Here is a 24,622-nt window from a genome sequence, read left to right as displayed (position 1 = left end):
TATGACAAGTACAAATAGTTTCTACCTGGAGGTTACATATATAAATCACAGGATAGATATTTTAATTAACTTCAGCGCAATAAAGAATGTTTGCTTTCTGAAGTATTGAACAACATTTCCTGAGAGAGGAAGATACAAAATGTCATGTAATATATTTTAAGTTGAGCTTACACGTAAATGAAAAATTGAAAATCCTTCCTCCCATACAACACCGGCAAGAAGGAGACAAATATTGTTTAGAAATATAAGTTTTGGAATCAATATTTAAAGTTAAATTAAATGAAAAATTAAAGAGAGTTATGCCAGAGAGAGGCATACATACATGGATAGAGAGAGGTTTGTTACTTTATTTCATTTTACTCTTAATTCACTGAATTATTATCTAATGACAGAAATGAGTAGTTTTCTCAGATTCTGAGGTAATTTTGAGAAAGCCTAAAAGATTAATTCATAACAATAGTGGTAAACTCAAAGAAAATGCATTTCTGGTGGGAAGAAAAAATTTATATATTTTTTTTTTTTTTCTTTTGTTTCTTAAGCTCTTCTAGTCTTTCTATCTTACTAACAGTAATTTTTGAGGTAAAAAGCTAGAAAACAAGAGCAAGCTGCAAACCCACAAGAGCACAAAGCTAAGTGCCTTCTTATCAACCCTTCACCTTTCAAACCACTGAAGCATTTGAACATTTAAAATGCTAACAAAATCTAAAATGTTTTACTCACAGTTAAAACCAGGTTCAATAGTTTTTGCAGCTTCAAGACTGTTTATTGTAATCTGAAAGATGATGTGCAGCAGCAGGAATGATAGACTGGTGAAACACAGAGATTTCAATAATCGTCCTGTATGCCCTAAAAGACAAAATATACATGCATACAATAGGTGAATTCCGAACATTGCTTAAAGATTTTCAGTATAAAACCATAAAAATATCCTGACCAAAGATATTTCTACTAGTCAGTTCAACATTAATCATGACTGTCCCCTATGGTCAACATTATAGTAAAAATCACACTTTAATTATAGTTTCTTTCAGTACTCTTTAATCACAAACCACAACAACTGCTATTGCCAAATTTTTCCTTTTTTTTTTTTTTTAATGAAAGAAAGAAAAATTTTAAGTTTTTTAAGTCTTCAGAGAGAAATTTTACATAAATAATAATAAGATCGCAGTGCTTACCAACACTTTACCTGGTACTTAGACAAAACAGAAATGATACTTCTACTTTTGAGAATATAAAAACCTGTTCATCTTATTACTCTATACAAAATTATTCTATGGCAGAGGGCATAACAAGACACAAACCTCAGTTTGGCTCAGGAGTATAGACATACTTCCAATGAATGCTTTGCTTTGTGCCAACTGCCTTCTTCCTTCAGAAGTTTTAAACATAATTTTCAGTATACACTAAGGAACCCTGTGCCAGACACATTTGGTCATAGTTCCTCTGTGATTTACTGGATGTCTATTCAAAAGCCAACAGAAAATGTTTGATGAAGATTTAGAAATGACTTATAAATCCTCTAGGAAACACTCCGCTTAATCACAGGCAGCCAAAATTGCAAGGTATGAATAAATAAAGTAAACCATCAGCATTTCAGGAAATATGCATCTTCAAGACAAAATTGAATTGCTGATAAAAGACAACATTAAATATCACCCTACCTGACCTATCTGCAATAGCAGTTCTACTTCCAAAGCTTTTTATACCACCTGCTCCATGCATTTGAGGTTAATTTTTTAGTTTACACATTAAAAGCAGGACTACTGAAACTCTTACCGAAGGCTGTAAATTCTCCTCCAAGGCTATGGAGGGCAGAACTAGCAGAATATACCTAGGAAATGTTCACTCTACATGCAGCATGTTCGGCTCATACTTATTCTGCAAACAACAACTGTTATGAGCAACTACTAGAAAGAAGATGATGGTTCACATTATGTATCTAGACAATAAACCAGATTTTAATTTTAGATTTTTTGTAGTTCAAGCATAGGTCATCAATGGCCTAAACAGAAGTATATTTTCTAAATATAGTAAATAATTTTTACAAAAATAATTAAAATTGTACAAATGAGCTCATGGATTAATTTTCTGCAGTCTGAAAAGGACTAGATATACCCTTTTTGCTAAATAGACCCTTTTTTCTGATCTATTCACTTGTCACCAAAATTCACACAGAAAAGAGACAACCTGGGTGCCAGAGCATTACATCCAAAAGACTGGTTATTAAAATCTTTGGGCCACTTTTTGTTTATCTCCTTCTGCAGAAGCGGGCCTGTCGTCCTGTCTTAGGACAACAACTTCTAAGCACTATAAAAGCAATAAATAGGCAATATTTTCAAAAGCTTTAGAAAAACAAACAAATTCAAGCTACATATTATTAAACAATTTGTTTGATATGATGTCATATGTAAAGTAGTCCAGGGACTGCTGCATTTTACAATTCTTTTGCAAGCTTCAATATTTGATGTGTCTCTTCTTCATTACCAGATCCCAGGCTTATGGTATTACAAGAACCACACCCTCAGAATAAAACTAAATATAACTTTAAAAAAGCTGTCTCAAAACTGGAGAAAGACAGTTTGATAATATAAGTTTTGTGGACTTTAGAAGTGTGTCCAAATGTACAGATTACAAAGACAGTCTGGTTATTTATGAAGTTCTAAGTTACAAACTCTTAGTGCTTGGGAGTTAATAGATATCAAGCAACAAATTTTTCATGTGGAAGAGGATTTGAAATTTTTTGATAGAATGCTCTAAGTCAGCATCCAGACGTGAAAAAATGCAATACAATTAGTCAATGCACATTCAATTTTCAAACTGTCAGGTCTATCTTTCAGTATTTCTATATCACTTCAAAATATGTCTCCGTTTTAGACTTCACTTCTTACAAGTTTGAAAGCAAACATCTTTGAATTTAAATTGAGCAAACCATTGCTTTAAACAAGATCTTTTACAGCTGTCATCCTTTTAAGAATTGTAGAAAAGCTGAAAATATATTTCTTCAAATGCTGAAATGTTGCAAAAATATCTCCTTCTGCACGAAGCTAGGGAAAAATGTAAAGGACTATTAACACTCAGGATAATAGATAGTCTCTCAGTGTACTGGTAAACATGGCAGGATAAAAACACATCTGGAAGGCAGCTGAGTATGTTCAGAGCAGGTTACAGCATTCTTCAAGGGCCACTCCCTTCACAGCCTTCAGTGGGACAGGACCACCATCAGATTCTACTGAGCAGGAGCACTTTGCTTGCACCACGTTCATCTGTGCCAGCAGAAACTAGAAACTGGAAACTAGAAGTATTTGGATAAAAGTAAGAAATATTATGACCCGGATTTCAAAAGTTTGGAGCTACATCAACAACTTGGGAGAAATGGGAGTGCTAAAATAAGTGAATTACTGAATATGTAATTTATGTTAAGGAAGAAGAAGTGACAGATTTGGAAAAGGGATGAGTTTCAATTCATAGTAGGGTTTGAGTAAACCCACTTAACTATGTTTTTACTTACATTTTTCTCTTTCTACTGGAAACTTGGTTCTAAATGGCACAAAGGAAAAATTAACCATACGCGTACAGAATTGACATGGTGAGAAAAGGGACAGCTGAAATAAAATAGAGCTTCTTACAATGAGGAAAAAATATGTTTTTCATCCTTTGATTTTTTAAATTCTAATTCACTCTCAATGTTGCAATTCCTTTGCTAAAACATACCTCAACTGTTCAGTTGCCCTAATGTAAAAATCCTTGGGACATGAATGGAAGCTGAACATCCCACAGAGAATGAGATATATATTGTTCAGAAAGCTGTGTGGACAGAACAGATGTGCAAGAGAACATTGCGCCAGCCAAATGCCAGAAGTCACAATATCAATTCCTTCATTTATGTCGTAAATGTATAGGCTTCTGTATGTCCAACAAGACTAAAAAAAAGAAAAACCACAAGGCAAAACACCTCGGTTGGGAGTTTGAGAACTGGGTTCTGATTTCACTCCACCAACAACTTCTGACAAAACTATGGAGGCTAGAAAGAATAGAGAACATTTGTCTCAGAACTGGGCTGAAGGACTGAAGAAAGTGGGCTTGCTTTCAGGTGTCACTGCAGGTGTCATTTTTAATGGTACCCAGTGGGACCAAAACCTGGCATGTAGCTCTAGAAATGTACCCCAGAACATCTCAAAGCTCCTGGCAAAGGGCTTTCTCCCCTCTGATCAAGCCTGCAGGAAGCCAGACAGGATGTGAAGGCTTCATTACCCTCTTTCTCTTCAGCCCAGATGCAACATAAAACTGGACTCAAGAGGGCCAAAAGCTTTTCAAACGTGGAAGAGGAATCAATTTCTTATTTTTCAAAGGTAATCCAGCCAAGAGCTGGATTAGTAATGGCATGTCCCCCCCAGCCACAGGCATGTAACCTCAGTACAACTATTTGAATGTGTTCTAATTGGACTGCTTCCTCCAACACACACATGCACCTCTTGACGCGTGATTGATAAACACAAAGTTGGAGCATGCTATGTACATTGTTTCCAACAACAATGAAGAATTTTTGTGCATTCATGTCTAGGCAAGTAGTCCTCTGATAATTTTTGCCGCCCCTTCCCTAAAACAGCAAGAGTATGTCAGGGTTTTTTTGTACACCTGAAACTTCCTCAGAGCTTCTACCACAAGGATGTGCTAATGGGACATGGAATAATTGAATGGCCAGTTGTCCCTAAGACCTGCTTAAAAATCACATATATTAGGTCTTACATGGCCATGAGCCTTAGGCTATTACAAAGGATATGATATGATATATGATTGATATGATATTACATCATATCATATCATATGACAACTGTTTGAAAGGTGCATTTTCATACCATACTGCTATTTTTTTCTCCTTCTGATCTATTTATGAGGCATGACAAAGAATTTGTTGAATCTCTAAGAAAGTGAATAATACTGCTAACAATTTATATTGATTTTTTTAATGAATGTATCTCTATGTATCTCTATGTAAAGCTGGTAAATTCAAAGGGTCTGTATCCATTTGAGTGCTGTAACATTATCAGAAAAGGGAGAATAGAGGAGGAAAATATAAAACTTAAAAATTAATTTAAGACTGTATATTATTCCAACAGTGTAATTCTATCATCACAATCATACATATGCTGCATGGATTCACCTAAATGGCATATTAAAGTGCTTCAGTATCCTATTAGAAGTTTTTATTACTTTTCATAGGTATTTTTTAAAATGTAACCTTAGTGTTGCATTTTCTGAAGTTTGTTCATCTGGGGATATTTCCAACATCTCTTTAGCCATATATTGTACTTCAAACTGTTATAATACTCTCAATTCTTCTTGAATAGTTATGTTCGGGATTTTTTTTACATAACACTTTCTGTTTAGATAACAGTAGATTAAATACCAAAGCAAAAGTCATTTTTCATATAACAATCTTTGATAGCACACAGTGAATGATAAATATTAATGTGCATTTATCTCCTGAACTAGTGACACTTCACCTAATAAAAATATTCTATTACAGCCATTCAGGACATTTTTCCATAAACCGCTTCATCAGTAAGTGACAAACGTAAAACTAAAGAGCTCAAACTTCTGCAGCACACACAGACTCAGTCCCAAAGCATTTGCTTCAGCTAGCAACTGATCTTAACTTCTTGACTTTCCGTCAGGAAACCTAACATCACCTCAGAGCCCAGCTGGAACCAGGGTCCAGAAACAAATCTCCTGCTACATGATTCCAAACAGGAATCTGCCAACATAACCTGAACTATATATTGGCACAACTGGGGATGGGAAATTAAGAAAACATTTAATTCACAATACATGTCTTTTGGAAAAATCTGGAAGTTTTGCAGTAATAAGATCTGCAAGAAAAAAAGATCAAATCATCATAATTTCCCGTATAAAAGAAATCCCACCCTTGGCCAGCTCTGGCTTAAGTGTCCCAAGATACCACAACTACCTTATTGACATAAATGCAAGAAAGGAGCTCTGATGTGAAGTTGGTTTCTGCCAAAGGTCCAGAGGCAATAAAAATACAGTTGGTTCCAGACAATCATGAGGAAAAAGTCATCACTAAGTTCAGCATGAACATCAGCCACTTTGTCCACAAGTGTCAAACACAACTTCACATTTAAATGTACACACCAAGGAAAGTTTACAAGAATGAAACAAGCCCAGAGATATCCATCCTCGACTGGACAGGAAAACTTTATATTTCAGTATGGGCAGTCAGCAACACCGAAGAATGTGGGCCAGTTCCCTTCCTGAATTCACTCTACTATTGCACACTAATTGACACTTAACACAGCAGGACACCTCCTGATGACCATGCAAGATGAAAAGAGGGTTCAATTATGAGTTCTAAACTCAGCTGAGATTTCCAGGTGACTACAGGGTTACATTTGCAAGGCACAAAGCAATTTAGCCCTGTCCTAGAAAGCACTTAAACACATACACATATTTGAGCATGTGGACAGGGACTAAAGGGCTCTCAGTGTTGCATAAAAGGTTCATAACATAAGGCTGAGTGCTTCACTCTTAGGGTATCAATACTTGATGTGACCCAGTCTTAAAGCACACAGCTTGCAAGTGAGTGGAAGCCAAATCCTTTTAGATGCCTCTAATGGCTAATTTTTTCTAGTTCTCCTTACAGGTAGGCATAATCTCATTGTTTTCAACTCCTCGTGCACTTTTGGATGTGAAGACAGACAATGCCTTCCAGTTTCAGGTTCTGTAAGAACGCTAAATGTTTGCCAGTGGCAGTTATACCTATTATTAAACAATGTTTCCCAGATGTAAAATATCCATTGTATTTCTACATGCACAATGCAGCTGGGCTTAGAAGTTTGGCCTCCTGAGTGCTGAAGCAATGTGATAAAGCTATCAACAATGGATAGAGGAAGGCAATTTTTTGGAAGGACTATTCTAAGAATAAAATTTGATAATGGTGTGCCTTGCAATTATATTGTGCAATGTCAAGTCATTGATTCACCAAGCAAAGTATCTGCATATCAGCTCCTATTAAGACTAAGTCTTACATGACCACCTTAAGTAGACTCAAAAAAGATAACGCTTAAATTATCCTGAAGCTGCCAGGAATTATTTGAATGGTTAAAAAAGTGCTACTGAAAGCAACGCCATCCTTCAACTGCACAGTTAGAAGTACATCTATATTTAGCTTAATAGAAAATGCATTATTTCCCTTTCCCCCAAAGACTATCTTATATTTCACCATCATCTTCTACACAGAGGATGTCAGTTTACCAAAGCCTTAAAAGTGGGCAGACAGCACTGCAAAAATACAAACCCACTTGGTTTACTCACTGGATTTCCAGAAGCAAGACAAAAATATCAAGCAACTAATGCCATTGTCTATTCTGTAGCTATCCAGACCTAAACCTAAAAATACATATCCACAAACAGCTCAAGACTTCATGCAATTATTTTAGCTATGTTTAAATGTATGTGTTCAATCAGCCACACTGAAATCCAGACCATAGAGTTACAAGTTCTAGATTCAGAATTTTCAGCAAAAGCTTTGCAAAGGTTCAACAGTTTTGTCCATGCTTTCCTGAATATATCTCTTATTCCCATGTAGAGCCAAATGTCACGATGTACAACTGTGACCAATAGAAAAATTTTCTAATAAATTTACAAAGAAGTCATGATTCCGTAATTTCAAACAGCTCTTTGTATATGAATGCATATCATGTATTCATTTGCATTTCAAATTGGAATATTACATAGACGATAAAGCCACATGAATTTGCAACAGTGTATCACAAGATATGTAATTAAATGAAAATTTTACCTTACTTTGAAAAGTAAAATTAGATACATTATTCTAGGCTGTGCATTTGCACACGAAATGCAGGTTCAGTAGTACTATTCAGACACTAACCTGTTTCCTCACATTTTCCTTTTTGCTTCTCTCTCTTTTAAAAATACTACAGAGTTCTAAGAAGGAAAAAAAGTTATTCTAGAGATAGACACTTTGCAGGAGTGCCAACCAGACGTGGGTAAACACAGTCAAAAATGCTATGTGTAATTAAAAAAATTTAGAAATGAAAACATTAAAGTGCTGCATAACATAATAAACGTCTCCTTACTCTAACTTCTTGCAGAATTTCCTGTTTTTCCTAGAAGTTTTCATGCCCAGAATTCTACAAAACTGAGCTGTATCCTCTGCATCAATAGACAATACCATCGTTCAAGCTACTCGTAATCTCTGAGTTGCAAGTTTACACAGGCAATTTACCCATTTTCTCAATAAAATATTTTTTCAGACAAAACTCAGGATTTGGCCATTCATTTTTTCAAGATGACTCTCATAAGCTTTCAAAGCAAATAACAACTACTTGATGTCTGCTTCATAGCTTGACAGGTGGTTGCACCAAGCTAAACACAGGAAATAAACATGATCTCAGATACTACTGCCTATGAACTGAGAAATTTTAAGTCAGAGCTGTTCTTTCACAAGAGGATTTGAGAATTTTAATGCAGAGTTCCAGTTCCCTCCCTTGAGGAGCTAGCCTCTACATGTTCACAACTACCACATAATATTTATTTTTAATTCAAATTAATTCAGTCATTATTGTCTGTTAGAAGTAGTGCTTGCAACTTAGTTTCTTCATTCCTCTATCACTGCCATAAAGAGCAGCTAATTATCCTATAGTAAGTTCCTTCAACAACAGAGAGGCCAAACATCTCCCAAACAATGGGAGATGGCAGCAGGGCATGTGCTATAGAGGTGAACCACATTTAAAAAAAAAAAAAAAATCTGTATTTACTAGGAGGAGAATAATTTTCTCTCTTGAATATCTACCAACATATGTTCATAAGCAGTAAACAAATGTGGTACAGGATAGAGTGAGAGAGGAAGGCTAGAAAACTGTGCAAATAGGGCTTATACAACTATGGCAAACCAGACCCTACGCCATGTTGTTTTCCCAAGGGACTGGAAGCTGTGATATGAATTTTTACCTTTGTCAGAACCTCTCCCAGAAGCTCTAGAGGCTGTTTCAGCTCAGAAAGAAGCTTTGCAAATAGTTTTGCAAATGCATTGGCATTTGAACTTCAGCTTTGCATTCAAACCCTCTTGTCAACATGGAGCTGAAGTAACCTATGCAAGGGCATAGCATCTTTGCCTCCCTTTATCACAGATGCTTCAGGGAAGCAGGGAAGCAGAAAGCAAATTAATTGTCTGAGAGATTTGGTTCTAAAAGTGTCCTGGTGTTTGAGAACATTCTGTGATACCTGAATGCCACCCAAGCCATGACACTTTCTTCTCTCTGAAAAAAAATAAAATTACCTTCAAAATGCTTTTTCCAGTGGGCAAATGGAAGAGAACCTGATAGGTTTCCATAATTTTTTTTCCTTTCACCAAAATTGGGTGTTTTTCTAAGAAAAACTACAAACTTCCTAAGAGTCTAACTATATTGTACATTCTGTAAAATTCTGTAGAGAAAGGTTGCAGGAAGTAAGAGAACCACAGACCAATAAATCTGACTCACATGCTTGATAAATTGGTAAAAACTAAAACACAGGTAATAGTCAGGTAAGGACTACATGCACAGGAGTGTCCAGGTAGTTACTATGAAAAATAGTAAGGCCTACCAAAGCTTGGAAATTTTTATGGAAACCAGAGAAAATGTTTAGAAGGAAAATTTAGGCAATGTAGGAAACCTAGTTTTCAATGAAATTGAGGTGAGTATTTCAGAGGAACAACCTTCTGACAAAGGTTTACAGGAAACATTCTGTCATAGGGATAGAGGAATCATCATCTTGGGATGTATCAGCTTTGGCTGATGGTAACTTTAATTTATTTTTCAGTCCAGTTGGAGCTGGAGGGGGGGACAGCCAAGGCAGCTGACCTGAACTGACCAAAGTGGCCATCCACAGTGTATGGTGTCATGCTCAACATATGGAGCTGGGGGAAGATGGACGGAGGGTTTGGAGTTAAAGTTTTTCTGCTCAAGTCACAGTTTCATGGGATGGAACCCTGTTTTCCTGAAGGTGACTGAACACCTGCCTGCCCATTTTAATGGATTCCTTGTTTTGCTTTTCTTGTGCACATTGCGTTTGCTTTACTGTGAAACTATCTCAACTCACAAGTTTTCTCACTTTTCTTTTTGCCCCATGCCACAATGGGGAAGTGAGTGAGTGGCTGGGTGTGGTTTAGCTGCCTGCCAGGGTTAAACCATGAGAGAGGTCTATAAATACACATGTAATCTAGACAACAAAGAACTCAATTGTGCTTACAGAAATACTAGATTTCTTCATGAGAAGAAATCACAGCATTGCTCAATATTTCACAAAAGGCTTCTACTAAGGAAGAGCAAGGCTCAGTGAAACACTGAACCCCTGACACCACTAGTGTTTCCTTTCAAAAGCATTCAACTTCCTGCAAACCAAGCAGAGAACAACTACATCTGTATTATCACTATTATATCAATTCCTTGTCTGCATACCCAACATTTCTCCTCTCTTAATATCTCTGTGTGTAAAAACATAACTGTAATACAGTCTGTTGGGTTCCAGGAGATCAGACAAAGCAATTTTTTCAGAAATAATCCACCACATTCAACTCAAAAATATTACCTATGAATTTCCTTACAAAGCTACAGATCAGGACCATAAATGAACCATCATATTTCCATATTAAAGTAACAGTTGCAGTTTTTGGACAATGACCACAGAGGGAATTAGTCAATTTTGACCCTAATACTCTGTTTCTCATAATGGAAAAAAAGGGCCATCATTACAGTAAATTGAGCCCATGCCTGTAAGCTGACTTTCAGATAAATGTATAGTTTAAACAGTGATGCTCTTCCCTCTTAGGATGGTTGGTACCATGGGCCAGGCATTTCGTGGCAACTGTCCAGACACTTACAGGATAAAAGATAGAATCCATACCAGGCAATGACACTATGAAATCTTAAATTGCTTCTGTGAACAAAATGCATGGTTGATACTACAAAGGGAGGAAAGGAAAAATAAGAGTTGCACATTAATACACAAATCCTGAACGAAGAAATTTATTTACTTTTTTAATTATATGGACTTAACTAACCCTAGAATAAAAGGGGAAACACTAACATTAAAATTTTCATAATTATTTTTAAGTAGATAGAAAAAATTCAGTTTCTGAGAAAACAAAAACTCATGAAAAGGAAACTAAAAAGAGTGACATGTCAAAATGGGAAAAAGCCAAGCCAGGTGTGGCTTGTAACTCATAATCTCAAATATCCATCATCCTGCAGCCCACTGTGAAAACATTAGAAACACAGTGAACATAAAAGAAGCTAAGAACATCTGTATTGATACCTGTACAAACCAAAAGACCATTATCACCAAGTAATCAGCAGCAGTGTAAACAGCTGTCCAGAGTAAGCATACAAGAAGATTAACACTCCCCCCAAATCTCTAATCTTTTTCAGATTGCTTGAACCAGATCTTTTCCGTAAATATCTCCCATGCGAACTTCCCCAGTGCCTTTCTCAATCATGTGAAATTCCAGCACACACGATGTATGCATTGCCCCAGGTTAATGGCTCACTCTATGAAGAACATCCTTTTGCTTCCCAGTTCTCACATTATGAGAAAAAGAGAAACTGGTCACTATCCATCCTTTCCCCATCACCAATCTATTTGTATCTCTCAATCATACAGTCTTCCATGTGCATGTTTTCTCAGCTAGAGCCCCATCATGCTTAGCTGTTCCTCAGACACTGCTGCATGTACTTTAGTTATCCCTGTCAACCATCTCTAAACTCTTTTCCAGTTCTGCTACAAGCCCTTTAGGATAGGGCATCATTAACACTACAAAATGCAAGGAGCTTACGGCTTTATACAACAGTACAAAGAACTATTCACTCTCCATTCCATTCCTTTATGTTCACATCTATTTTCTCAATATCTGCTGAGGCTCTGAAGTAATGTTTCCACAGATCCACATATCACAAGCCCTCAACTGCATTCCTAAGGGCCAATGTCAGCTCAGCGACCAGTGTTTTTTTCTACACTTGATTGTTTTTCTTTTAAAATTTACTTTCATATACACTTGTCCCACAAGAATGCCAGTGGGGTAAAAGGAAACCACTACATTTGCTGACTAAAGGGATCATTTTTTTTTTCCTCAGAGATGCAACTGAACGTATAAAGGTTACCAGATGCATGACCTCTTAAGCACGTGATAGTTATCTGGAAATTACAACTATCTCCACTACAGGAGATATCCTTCAAAATTTTCTTGTCACAACAGATACTTTCCAAGACTGTAAGTTTTATCTGCTTGCTTCTGAAAAAATAAATTATCTCAAAACAATTTTTTTTATTCTAGTACCTGGATTGTACAGTAAGAACAACTGCCTAATGGTGAATCAAGTTTGTCATAAATGAACTTACTTAATCCACACATTAAAAACTACCCAGAATAAAGTATGTGCAGTCTTTTGATAAATACTTGAGTTCTTCTCTACAGTCCTCTGGGATTTTATCAAGTTTTTTTTCAAAGGCAAACCAATTACAAAGCATTCACTGCAAGACCTTGGCTAAGTAATGCTCGTGTCAAACGAGATCTTATATGTCTGGCATTTTGTCCACTGGGGTAGATATAAAAGGATCAGTAGTTTCATTCTTTCACGTACAGCAAAAATTATGGACACCCAGCAGCCAAATGTAGTAAAACTGCTTCAGTACTGAAGCTGAATTTGGCATCTATGCTCTGCACACATGTAGCTCAATTGTTGTCCAAGCAGCATTTCAGGATCCAAGAGGCCTCTGCAGTGGTATATGAGACATCACTGCAATTCAGCTGGGATTTCTCACACATCTGCCTTTCTGGTAGAAGGATTTGGAATCATCCCCTGGGCAGAAGGAGGGACAACAAGCTCAGACAACTCTTACAAGAATCACTAGAATAGAAAGCTGCACCATCTACACCTCTTCTTGTTGCTACTTTTTAGAAAGGGTTGCTACTGGACCACTTTTAAATACATTTTCCTTAGTAGGAAACCTAGGTGTGGAACTAGAAAGTCAACATATAGAGGGAGTAACCATATGGAAAGGGTATGTAAGATTGATTGGAATGTACCACGTTTTACAGAGTATAGTTTTAGCATTCTGCAAAGCAAGGAAGTGCAGCAGAATAGCTTGCTATTTTCATGGTTTTAAAATGGTTTCATGATTTTTAAATGGTCACTGGTGTTGCCTTTGCAGACAAAACATCAAAAACAAACAACAAAGAACCAAACATCCCAAATGGACAAAGGGATGATTAGAAGCTAAAAAATGTGGAGAATATGCTGGATATAAAGTGTGAAGATATTCCTTTTCTCTTCACAACTTTACAACAAGTAGTTTCAGGTCTTTGCTATGAAGTGTGAGCAAAAAGGTCCTTGTGATCCTGCACTTTTTAGCTTTTGCTGAATGTTAAAGGGCACTAGAAATTTCAGTCTTCTAAAGTCCGTGATAGCCTGAGCTTGTGTCCAATTTGAGTTATGTCTTTCTCTCCAAAAAGAAAAGCAATCAAAGAATTAATTTTTATCTGTCATACATGGAAATTCAAGTGGGGAAGGCAAGAAGAAAACCTGTTTGGCTATGTGACCTCTGAATGTCCTCTAAGTCACTGCACTGACATCACTGAAGTAGTGCAAAGTCTAATCTGCAATTAGCATAATTTCATTGTCACTACTCTTGTTACGAATAAACTGGAAAGACTCCACAAAAAAAAAATCCTAAATGTTCTTAACATAATTATTTTTAGGATAAGGAGAGACTGAGTGTTTTTTTAATATGAAAGAAATTGAAGCATATACAATGGTTTTACTTTTGGATAACCTCAAAAATACTATTATGAACTTGCCTTTGAAATTTGTATGGAGACAAGAATGAGCATGCTTCAGTTTAGCAGTATATACAAAGCTGTGTACATACAGAAGTAAAAAACATGTATTAGTCACATAAATACAGGTAAAGCAGGCAGTCTTTTCTCAGCCCACAGTACAGCTAATAGTCTTACTGGTATGCTGACAGGGAAAACTATACCAAATCCTTTTTGTCATCTAGATTTAGATTTATAAGAAAACACTTTTCCTTCTACAGTTCCAGCATGGCATATTTTGGACACTGGAAAAGGAAAGGTTTTGGTTCATACAGCATTATCTCTATATCACAATGAGAATCAAATGTACATGTCATTTGGCTGTTTCACATACTTAACATAAATTTAAAATTTAGTTTTGTTTTTAAATATTTTCCTGCTTTCCATTTTCTCATACATAATACTTTGCTACTGGTCTGTAAGACTAAAGTATAATTATATTTACAAAGAAATAATTCAGATTCCAACATGATGTTAATGAGGAGGAAAATGTGTATTTGGTGTTATACTCCAGCATCCTAACTAAAACCCTGGCATACGGAGTAAGCAAACAAACAAACAAACAAAAAAACCCCAGCCCTACAAACTTACAGATATATACTCCTGTAAAAAACCACATCTGTTTTCAGTACAGTTGGTAGCCTAAGCTATTTTCCAGTCAGACAAATTCAGACCTTTCCTTAATCTACAACATACTAAAAATATTTAATATGAAGCAATGTTCACAAAGCTCATGAAAGTGGAAGTCTGATTCCATTCTTGATTGCCAGTGTTAAAAAATTCAGGCTGAAATTCAAGTTGCTAAAGGAACTTTTACAACACTTGGCAAGAAGGATGAAACGCCACTGTACAGCTCAAGAAAAAAAAAGTAGAACTATTTAGTTTGAACTTACCAAGGCTTAGGTATTTTCTTTATATTTTTTTCACACATGTTAAAGTGAAGAATTTCCACATTGGCAAATATCAACATTTCCTCATGAAAAAAAAAAGCATCTGATTTTTTTTACTGTGCATATTCCTATGAATTAAAAATTATTCACTAGGATTTTTTCATAGAAAATTACCAAATAACATGAAGAGAAATGATGTTGGGAAAGAACAGCAACAACACACGGCATCAGCATGCATCTTCTGAAGTGCTAGTGACACTTCAAAGGAGGACTAAACTGACTGATTTCATACAAGCATGGGGTTTGTGTAATAGATGACAGAAAATCCTGCTACATATGTTTCAGGGCCGTTTTCTGGGGACAATCCCTGGAGTACACTCAGGGCTTTTTGCCACATGTAAGTGATGCAACCCTGCAAACACGTGCTAAAATAACCATGTTTGTATGCAAACACCACCACGGCAACATTTGATCTCTCTGTGTCGTGGACGGCTCTCTCTGCATGGATGCCTGAGCACACTCGGGCACACACAGTTGCACCAGCATCACTTCAGGTGTGTGCTGGGGTATTAAAACCTAAACACGGCCCCACCTTGGCTCCAGTGCAGAACACTGCAGCAGGCACCCTGCAGTGAGACCTGCACCTCTGGCCTGCTGCCCAGCGCTGTGAGGATGGACAGACCGGCCTGCTCCACTTGGCATCCCACAAGGGACACGTGTGCCCTCCCCTGGAAGCTGGGCTCTGCCTCACTGTCAACGGGAGCTGAGTTTCCAGCAGTGTAACACGGATATTTCACTCCCTGACCCTCCGCTGCTGCCCAACACAAACACTGGCAGTGAGGCTGCCTGCCATGACAGTAGTTGAGCAGCCCTCTGGGCTTCTGCTCTCCTCAGACACTGGGAGAAGCAGTATTCTCCCTTATTATTATACCACGTTTCCTTGTGTATGTCAACTGTTCCTTAGCTACAGAAAACTGTACTCTTTCCAGACAAGTGTAATGAATCTTCAGAAAATGAGTAAATTTTTTTTTAAAGCATTTTACAGTGACTCCCAGAAGGAAAGAACGTTTTTATTTACAGCCTTGTCTGCTCATATGTGAACACATTTCTATGTAGCCACCTCATGGTAGCATATACTAGCCATCTTGTAATGAAATTATTGTGAACATATCAGCAAGACATGATCCCACATATTTAAGTCATTACAGCAAACTTTGGCTTAGATCGAAGTACATTAGTTATTTTAATTACAGCTGAGTAAATCTCCATTAGGTATGAATAATATTTGGCCAAACTTTTCTCTGTAAGCTAAAGGAGCCTCCTTTAAATTTTAATTTTGAACTCATGTTTTTGAGATTTACATAATTAGTACAACTCTGGCTTAAACTTTCACATTACCATTATCTCTTACTTAGGAAAAATTAAAAGAAATCTAGTACAAAACAGTATCAGTTCGACCAATATTAATTTCCTAGACTGATTTAATAACTAATTGCTAAAATACAAAGGATAACAGACTGGAACACAATAAAAAGTTCCTGTTTGCAGTATTCTGAGGATGACATTTTTAGAGACCCAAAGATCTCTACAGAGAGTTTTGGTGATTTTGGAAATACAGAGATTTTCCAGAGAATACTGGTAATAATTGCAGATGCATTGCAAGATGGTACAGCTGTGATGCACCTCAACCAACAATTCTCTGTGGATTTCTTTACGAAAGCGCAGGTGTCTGGGACAATTGCACTGACAGTACCACCCTCATTTAGTCACTTCAATCCTCCATAATATTTATTTGTAAGTGTTTCAGTGATTATATGCCAGGGTGCTGTCATGCAACTTTTAGTTTTTTCCCACTGCTGCTGACAGTAAGACAGTAGGAAAATGGTAAGACCATATGCAAAAAGGGAGAATAACACTGTGGGGACAAATAAGTTCATGGAGGGTGCTCCACAAGATGACAAACCAAACTGTGCAAGGGTTCTCAGGCAAGGCTTCCACCCATTGCCAGACGCAGGAATCTTCTCTGGGACATCAGAGCATCCAGCTCTTTGTTCATGGCCACTCAGTGTCACCTTTTTCCCTTGCTTAAGGGGATTCATATCCCATTACCCACTGCACCACCGTGAGAGACTGCAGGCTGAGCCTGCCCAGACCCAGGGGCTGCTCAGATCCAGCAGGCACCCTCCAATGCCAGGTGAACCACAGTCCTGGAATACAACTGACCTCACTTCCCCATGCAGGAACCACTTACCCAAGTACTGCACCCTGCCATTGTCTCTGAGCCTACTGACTTCTGTCCTTGGGGGGCACAGCCAAATCCGGGTCTTTGACTAGCTGTGACACTGATACCTGACAACTCAACCTTGCCAAGCCAAACTGGGAACGCTGCTGGAGATGGCTCACATATTGGGAATTTGAGACACTTGAGGTCGGTTGGTAGCTGGTATAGATTTTGAGGAGCAGTGTTTTTATTTGGACATCTAATATGGAGGTTAGGCAATACTAGGCATCTAATTACTCTTGGAATTCTACCTTCTCTCCACAAAGAAGGCCTTCAGAAAGGCCTTAGCACTTCACATGTTTCCTTTCACACCTACTCTTATTTATGCTTATATCTCTAATGCACAAACTCTTCTTTGAATCCGTAAGCCCTGTATTAGCTTAGAAATTTCTAGAGCTGGAATCTGGACAAAGGGAGGGGAATAATGAAGAAATCATTTCATATTTTGAAAAATATTCAGCAATCATTATCTACAATCTGTCTCTCAATTACTCCCAATCCCCTAAATAGTTCCTGAAGTCTTACTAAGGCCAGTAAAAAATCATAATTCTTCCTTTAATAACCTCAGCACCTCTCAAATGGATCATTACAGATACCATGAATATCCAACAGCATGCTAATTGAAGTATTACCATAACTGTAGGGTTTTATGCATTCAGAAGGGATCCCAAGTCTCAAAGTCTATGGAAATGCAGAAGAAGAGACTTAGGGAAGATTCTGTCTGGTGCAAATATACCAGCAGGCATGTTAAGAGGACATGTTAAGTAACCTGACATGGTGTTGTTAAAAGTCAGTGATGTTCACAGTTTTAAAAGAACAGAAAGATGTTCACAGTTTAAAAAGTGCAGAAGAAGGCTGTGAAAAGATTCCAGGAATGCATTCATTCACTGCAGAAGTGTATTTCAGGTTCAAGGGTTGCAAAACAAGGAGGAAAATCTTCCATGCACATGCATTTGTGCTTACCTCCTCCTCCCCCCAAATTCCAGCAGCAGAAATAACGTAGGAGAAAGATGGAGTAACCAACAGTAGCTAATGACTCTAAGTAATTTTTGGAAAGGTGCATTAAGTACTAGAGACTAGTTTTGAATAAAAACACAGTATTTAAATAAACAAATTTTTGAAAGGAAGGTAAAAACAGATCTGTGTCATGCAGAAGAAATGACATGGTAAATTAAAAGGACCTTTTTTTACCTGGAAATTACAGGCTACTGAATGCAGAAGGGAAACATTTTGGAATTTGAAATATGCTTAAAGGGCCTAAAACCAGAACAGGTGTTGTCTGCCATCCAAAGTTACTCTGAAGAGATGACAGACAATTAAGGGAAACTTTGAGTCATCAGGCAATGTTGCTTGCTTGACCATACAAAAAGAATGAGACATAACACTACCTTATTTTCTAAAATTTAAATGCTCTCTCTCTTACTGAAATCTATTACCTTCTGAAAAAGAAAACATCCACAGTCTGTAAAATCTCATTATAAATAAAACATAATACATTGGCTTAGTAAATCAGCCAGCTAATCTAGACTGAAGCACCTCAATATATTAATTTAAGATTTAACTTCCAAAATGAACTGTAAAGCTGAATGTGAAGGATAAGCACTTGAGCTGGTGTGAATCAGCATTGCTCCATTGAAGTCAACTGCATTATGCTATTCGAAGAGGATGAGAATCAATGCTCTGTTTTACATAAACAAGCATTAGCAAACATTCCCAATATTCTGCTGAAATTTTACATCCTGGTCAGACTGCATTTCTCACCTCCAGTCTAAGAGCATAAATGAAATGGCTCTGTACCTCTCTCTATTGGTAACATGAAGACAAAATTTGGCAGAAGGAAGCCTTCTGCAAACATCCAATGTGGGCTCAAAAATATTGTTGCTTTTCCACTGAAAAAACTGATTTATCTTTAACTACCAGATGGACTCTGGAAAGATGGATGAATTCTGTAATGGAGATGGAATGCCCTATTTTATGCCCATTACCATTCTGTAAGCTCTTTTTCTCAGACTTTGGGAGGATTTTTTAAAGGGGAACACTTTCACTTTAAAAAACTCTAGTTTTAAGAGTTTCTTTAGCTTTTTGCAGGGAAGCATTTCCTTCAGCTTGCCTTTAAACTTCAGGACATTCAGATAAGGAGAAACAAACTAGTGAAATACCTCTAAAAGCAAATACCACATTTCTAATTTCAATGGCCTCCTTCCTTTCAGAGTCCTAACAGCTGTGCCCTGAGTCCTAGAGGTTCATATTGTCACCACTTAGAAGAATAACAAATCTCCTGCTCCCACCATTAACAGCTTGGGAAACAGGGTCAGGTTTTCAATTGCACAGGTCCAGTCTTGGCAAAATAATGAATGTGGCCAGGATTGCAAATGACCTAGCTTCTCTCACCAATTCTAATAATTTTTTACAAATATAAAATCTATAATTTTTCTATTTTCCGGTCAGGCAATAACTACTTATGCTATTAAATAAAATGTACAAAGTCCTGCAAACACAAGCAGCAGCACAGCGGTGCAGAAAGCAGGACTCTAAAATCTCTGATCCACATCATGACTACAACAGACAGGAGAGGACTCTAGAACAGGGGAGCACAGAGGGACAACCAAGAGCCTTAACAGGGCAGCAAGAGAGGAGGAAGAATAAACTCAAGTGTTACCTGCAGGTGAGAGCAGACAGTTGCTCTCAGTGAAACTCGTGTTTCCAAGAGCTCAGGGATGGCCTCTCTGAAAATCTGTCCTTTGTGAGTAGCTAAGTGCAAGGACAAAATTGAATTGGGTGCATATTTTTAAAGTAGTATTGTTCCCAAATACTTAGCAACCCTCTTTCATTAGAGGTGCCTATACTCTTGGCTGCCTGTGTGTGTTTACAGTTTCATATTTCCTGTAATGCTCATCACAGTACAATAACTACCAGGTTATTTCTTATTCCTTGATTCCCTTGTCAATCACAACAGTTTTAATGATTTCCCTAACTTAGGCTTGCTGAGAGTCAGCTAGGTACAGCACACACACACAAGTAGGTCACTGACTTCTGACGTGGTGTTTAACCTTCAGCTTCCTACCCCACGCTCTGTCCCTCCTATTTGTAAGGAAGCAGCTTGGAGTTTTGAATATGCCTTTGTGTGAGTTGGCTTCCTGCATAAGGAAGTAGCATCAGTTTCAGCTGAGGTTTCAAGGCACTCTGCTGTGAATAACAGTACAGTTCAAAACACACCATGCTGTTTCTCCTGGGTTTGGCTAGGATAGGTAATTTTCTGCTAAGTAGTGGCGTTTTGGATTTAGTGCACCAGTGAGCAGGTGCACAAGAAATTTCGGACGGTAAGCACAGCCAGGACAGCTGACCCAGACTGGCCCCAAGGATGTTCCAGACCACAGAATGTCATGCTCAGTTTATAAAGTAGAGGCAATTGAAGTAGAAGACACAGATTGCTGCTTGGGGACAGGCTGGGAATCAATCAGCAGATGGCAAGCAATTGTTTTATGCCTCATTTTTTTCTCTTGGGTTTTATTCCTTTCCTATTGCTACTACTACTACTATTATTATTACTATTATTATTGTTATTATTGTCATTATTATTATTAAAATGACAGTAATTATTATTAAACTTTACTTAATTTCAGATATTAAGCTATCTCAATCCACAAAGTTTACCCTTTTTTTCTCATTTCTCCCTACTGGAGGGGGAGTGATGCATTACAGTTAGAGAGTAGCAGTGTGGGTTTTAGATTAAAACATAATGCTGTTCCACCCTTAGGAGTACATGAAAAAAAAAAAAAACAAAAAAAAAACACACAAAAAAACCCCAAATGCTGTGGCAGAATATACCACTGAAATCCAGGTGGGCTTTTATTTTAGGTATATATCCTAGGATGAGTGTCACTGCACAGTCAGCAATCAAACATAGGAGTTATTGGTCTCAGAATGATTACAGAAATATGGCACTGAAATGTCTTCAGAAAAGCCTGATCACTTGCAGTGCTGGCTTGATTTTGGTCTACTTTTCCCTAGAGTGGAAAAAAAGATACGGGGTGAGAGAGAGGTCAGAAAACCGTCATGGAATTATCTGATATATGGTTTGCCAAAGGGCTGAAGTAACTGGCCAGGTAATAGGACAGGTTATCATCTGTCAGGTTCAGACTAGAACTGACTGTAGTCAGTTTGGTTTCTACCCTCCATAATCACTTTTATATATTTATTAAAGCACCAACCACATTGCAAGATTTGCTGTGAGGATTTTCCTCTGCTTAAAATTAATGAAATACTTTTTCAGACACTACTGTTATTTCCTGTATTACTAAAAACACACAATTATCTCAAAGCACTTAGAAGATTAATTGGTCAGACCTAGCTAATTTATTAATAATAATCATGGGTTTGGTCTCTGGATGAGAAACTCATTTTTGTCATCTGTTGGACATCATTTGTTTGACTTGGCTATAACCTGGTAGAAGTGTGACTCATTCCCTGAGAACCAGAGTCTCCACACAGTTAAGTATTCTCATTCTCTCTCTCCATTTCTGAAAAATAATTCTTGCTCTGTGACCATGTTTCTCACTGCCTTGTTTAATATGTTTTTGGGGTGGGGAAATTGGGGTGTTTGTTTTCTTTGGTAGTAGTAGCTTGGGTAAGGTATATAGATTTCAAGAAAAGATACGGACCTCAGTAGCAAGCTTCCTGGCAAGACAAACCTGGCCTAGAGAGCTTTTGATCAAAACTGGCAAAGGATGGACAAAGATACACAAAGAGGTTGCTAGCAATACAGTTATAATTTATTAATGTCACTGTAACAGGAATGATGCATGTATGTACACTTGATGGACTTTCCTCTCCATTAACAAAATTTTAAAAAATTAAAAATTAATTCCTTTATTGCCAACACATATAACCATGTTGCCATCTCCCCTTTTTAAGCCCTTCTTGAATTACAATGCAGCACTAGGTTATCAAAGCAGAAAACAATTCACTTGCTGTAATTTTCTGTGAAGTGCAAGGGCAGATAGATGTCTTACTAAGCGAAAGCTTCGTATCACAAAATTATGTCTTAGGCAGTAGGGAAAGAAGTAGATCTGGTTTAATACTCTGTTGTACTGCTTGGTTGTGCTTTCCAGTACCTGACAAGGGCCTGCTGACTGCAGTGCTCCCAGCAACGTGGCATTCATAATGCTGAGCACCAGTCAAAAAATGTACTGGCATGGTTCTGTGGCAGACAGTAAATAACTGACCTTAAACATTGCATAGCTTGAACTGAAGACATCGGGAGCATAACTGGTATTACTGAGTCTACCTCTGTACTCTCCAACATGAAGTAACAGACAGTGTTAACTTCAAGGTGAAATTTTTAAATAAGAACATAAGGGTTATTCAAGTATTTACTTTTGGTGACAGGTTGTAGGTGAAGTTTTTTTTAGTTTGGGTGTTTTGAGTGTATTAACTTTTGAGAAGATAGGTATCATCGAAAAAACATTCGTGGTTCACACACTTCCTGTAAACTTGAGCAAACACAGCAATTTTCGAGCCGGGCCAATTTTTTTACTCAATTTTATTTGGCTTACAGTAGAGTTTATAATGAATCCTGGCAACATTTTAACTAGAGACTATCTCCCATGTATAAGCAAAACTGTTTTAAATGTGAGTCATCTGAAAATCACTATAGTCAAAATGAATTGATGTTGAAAAGTGAGCTTAACAATATTTTAGAGAACTCAATATGTATTTTAAAGTAAGACCAAGCCATTCTAAAAATTCAGCTGTTACTGAAGTCTCACATACAATGTAATTTTATTGCACAGCACTGTACTGAAAATGTATGCTTGTTTTTAAACAGCACTGCATCTCAAATCTTTCCTTTAAATTTCTTTTTTTTTCAAATGTCTGCCATTGCTATGTGTCGCATATGTACAGAACACAAACAATGTTATTGTGCCAGAAAAATAACTTAAGAGTTCCATCCACAGATAAAGAAAATTACTGGGCTTGAATTATTTTAGATTTTCTCAGCAACCTCCTTTTTTTTTTTTTTTTTCCAAGCTAGAAGTAGAATACAAGCCTACAATGAAGTACTCCATGCATTTCTACTCAAATGAATTTTTTACTGCAGTTTTAAATTAGGGCCACATAGATTTCTCCTCTTTAAATATGGATGGAAGCATGAAATTTGCTTTTTCCACAAGGACAAAGGGCTAAGAATGAGTCTAAGCCAGCACAGTCGATTCAAGAGAGATGAAGCATTCAGAGAAGAAATGTATGAGAAACAATCTCCAAATCTGCATTGGGCACCAGCTCATGAGCCTCGTGACATTCAGTGCCATGTGAGTATCAGCCTCGTAGGCTACCATTTTCCAGGTGCAACTTTCCTCCAGATTTGGAAGGTCAAACAAAGTATCTGCTCACAACACTCAAAGGGTAGGATATATGTGCATGTGCAAAAATGCTTTTCAAAAACTACCATCTATTTTAGAAAGTAAAAAGTGGCAGTACCTATTCCAAGCCATCGTACTAGTCACAAGAATTCAGCATGAAAAATCCACATGCGTACATGTAACCTTAACAAACAAATATCATAGGGGAAAATCCCCATATATTTTCCTAAGTCCTACGTGAAGTATTACACTGAAGTACAGAAAATTCACAAAATATTTTATCTAGTAACATAATGAGTATTATTGCTGAATCTCAATTATTATGATCCCTCCTACATCTAGTTATATAATTTAATAATAATAATTTAAGTGAGAGTTAAGTATCTAAAAGCAAGCAGACAAAGACACAGCCTAAATACATTTTTCAGCTTCCAAATCTAATACTCTTCTTTGAAGATATGTCTTAATAAAAAGCAATGTGTTTTACTGGGTAGAGGAGGAAGTCAGCAACATTTTAAACTTTGTTATTTTGTAAGGCTGTGAGAGACATTTATATCATTTTACTAAAGCGGTCTAATGCTTAGCTTACAAATAATCACTGAAGCACTTTTCAAGCAGTCTGGAGTGCACAGGATGGTTTCCGTTAAAATGTGAATTGTAGGTATTGAATAAAAAATGTGTGGTTTTCCATGGCAAATCCTGTACCTGGCTTATCTCTAGACTTTCCTGCATCTTTCATAATGATATCTAGTTTCCAGAATCATCATATTTGTTTCTGATATTAATTTTTTTGTTTACATATGCAATAGCACAAGGAAGTACTCATCTAGCCATCTGAATATCCTCCCAACAGTAAGACAAGCTTTTACATAATAGTATGTAAAATGCTTTTTCAATATTGTTTAAAATGCATGATTTTTATGTCATATTCCAGTAATTTATTCCTTCCCATATGCCCATGAAAAACACAATTCCCAAAGGTCACTAAAGAGTGCACGTCCTGAGTTTGGCTGCCAAACCTCGCCCAAGTCCTTATTTCATAATCAGAACATTGTCTCCAGCTACACATCTGTCATTTGTGTTTTGCAGATTTGGAAAAGGTTAAACCACCAAATAAAAAAGCTAAGGTTAAAAATGGTTTTCTCTAAACAGTCATATTTTTGTGCTGAAGTGAAACTAAAGGCGTGCAGAAGAAAAC

At 37.1% G+C, this 24,622-nt stretch overlaps 1 protein-coding gene across 1 annotated transcript in view; it reads right to left on the bottom strand.

Annotated features, from left to right (window-relative positions):
- PIEZO2 (piezo type mechanosensitive ion channel component 2) overlaps positions 1-24,622 on the bottom strand; it is a 287,036-nt gene that overhangs the window by 184,960 nt on the left and 77,454 nt on the right. The window contains exon 3 of the mRNA XM_032746936.3: positions 721-846. Within this exon, the coding sequence (XP_032602827.2) occupies positions 721-846 (126 nt within the window). The remainder of the gene's footprint in view (positions 1-720; positions 847-24,622) is intronic.

Source organism: Taeniopygia guttata, chromosome 2 (assembly GCF_048771995.1).
Source record: "Taeniopygia guttata chromosome 2, bTaeGut7.mat, whole genome shotgun sequence".
Classification (NCBI taxonomy): domain Eukaryota; kingdom Metazoa; phylum Chordata; class Aves; order Passeriformes; family Estrildidae; genus Taeniopygia; species Taeniopygia guttata.
Note: the sequence above shows the minus strand (reverse complement) of the source record. Positions and strands in the feature narration are given on the sequence as shown.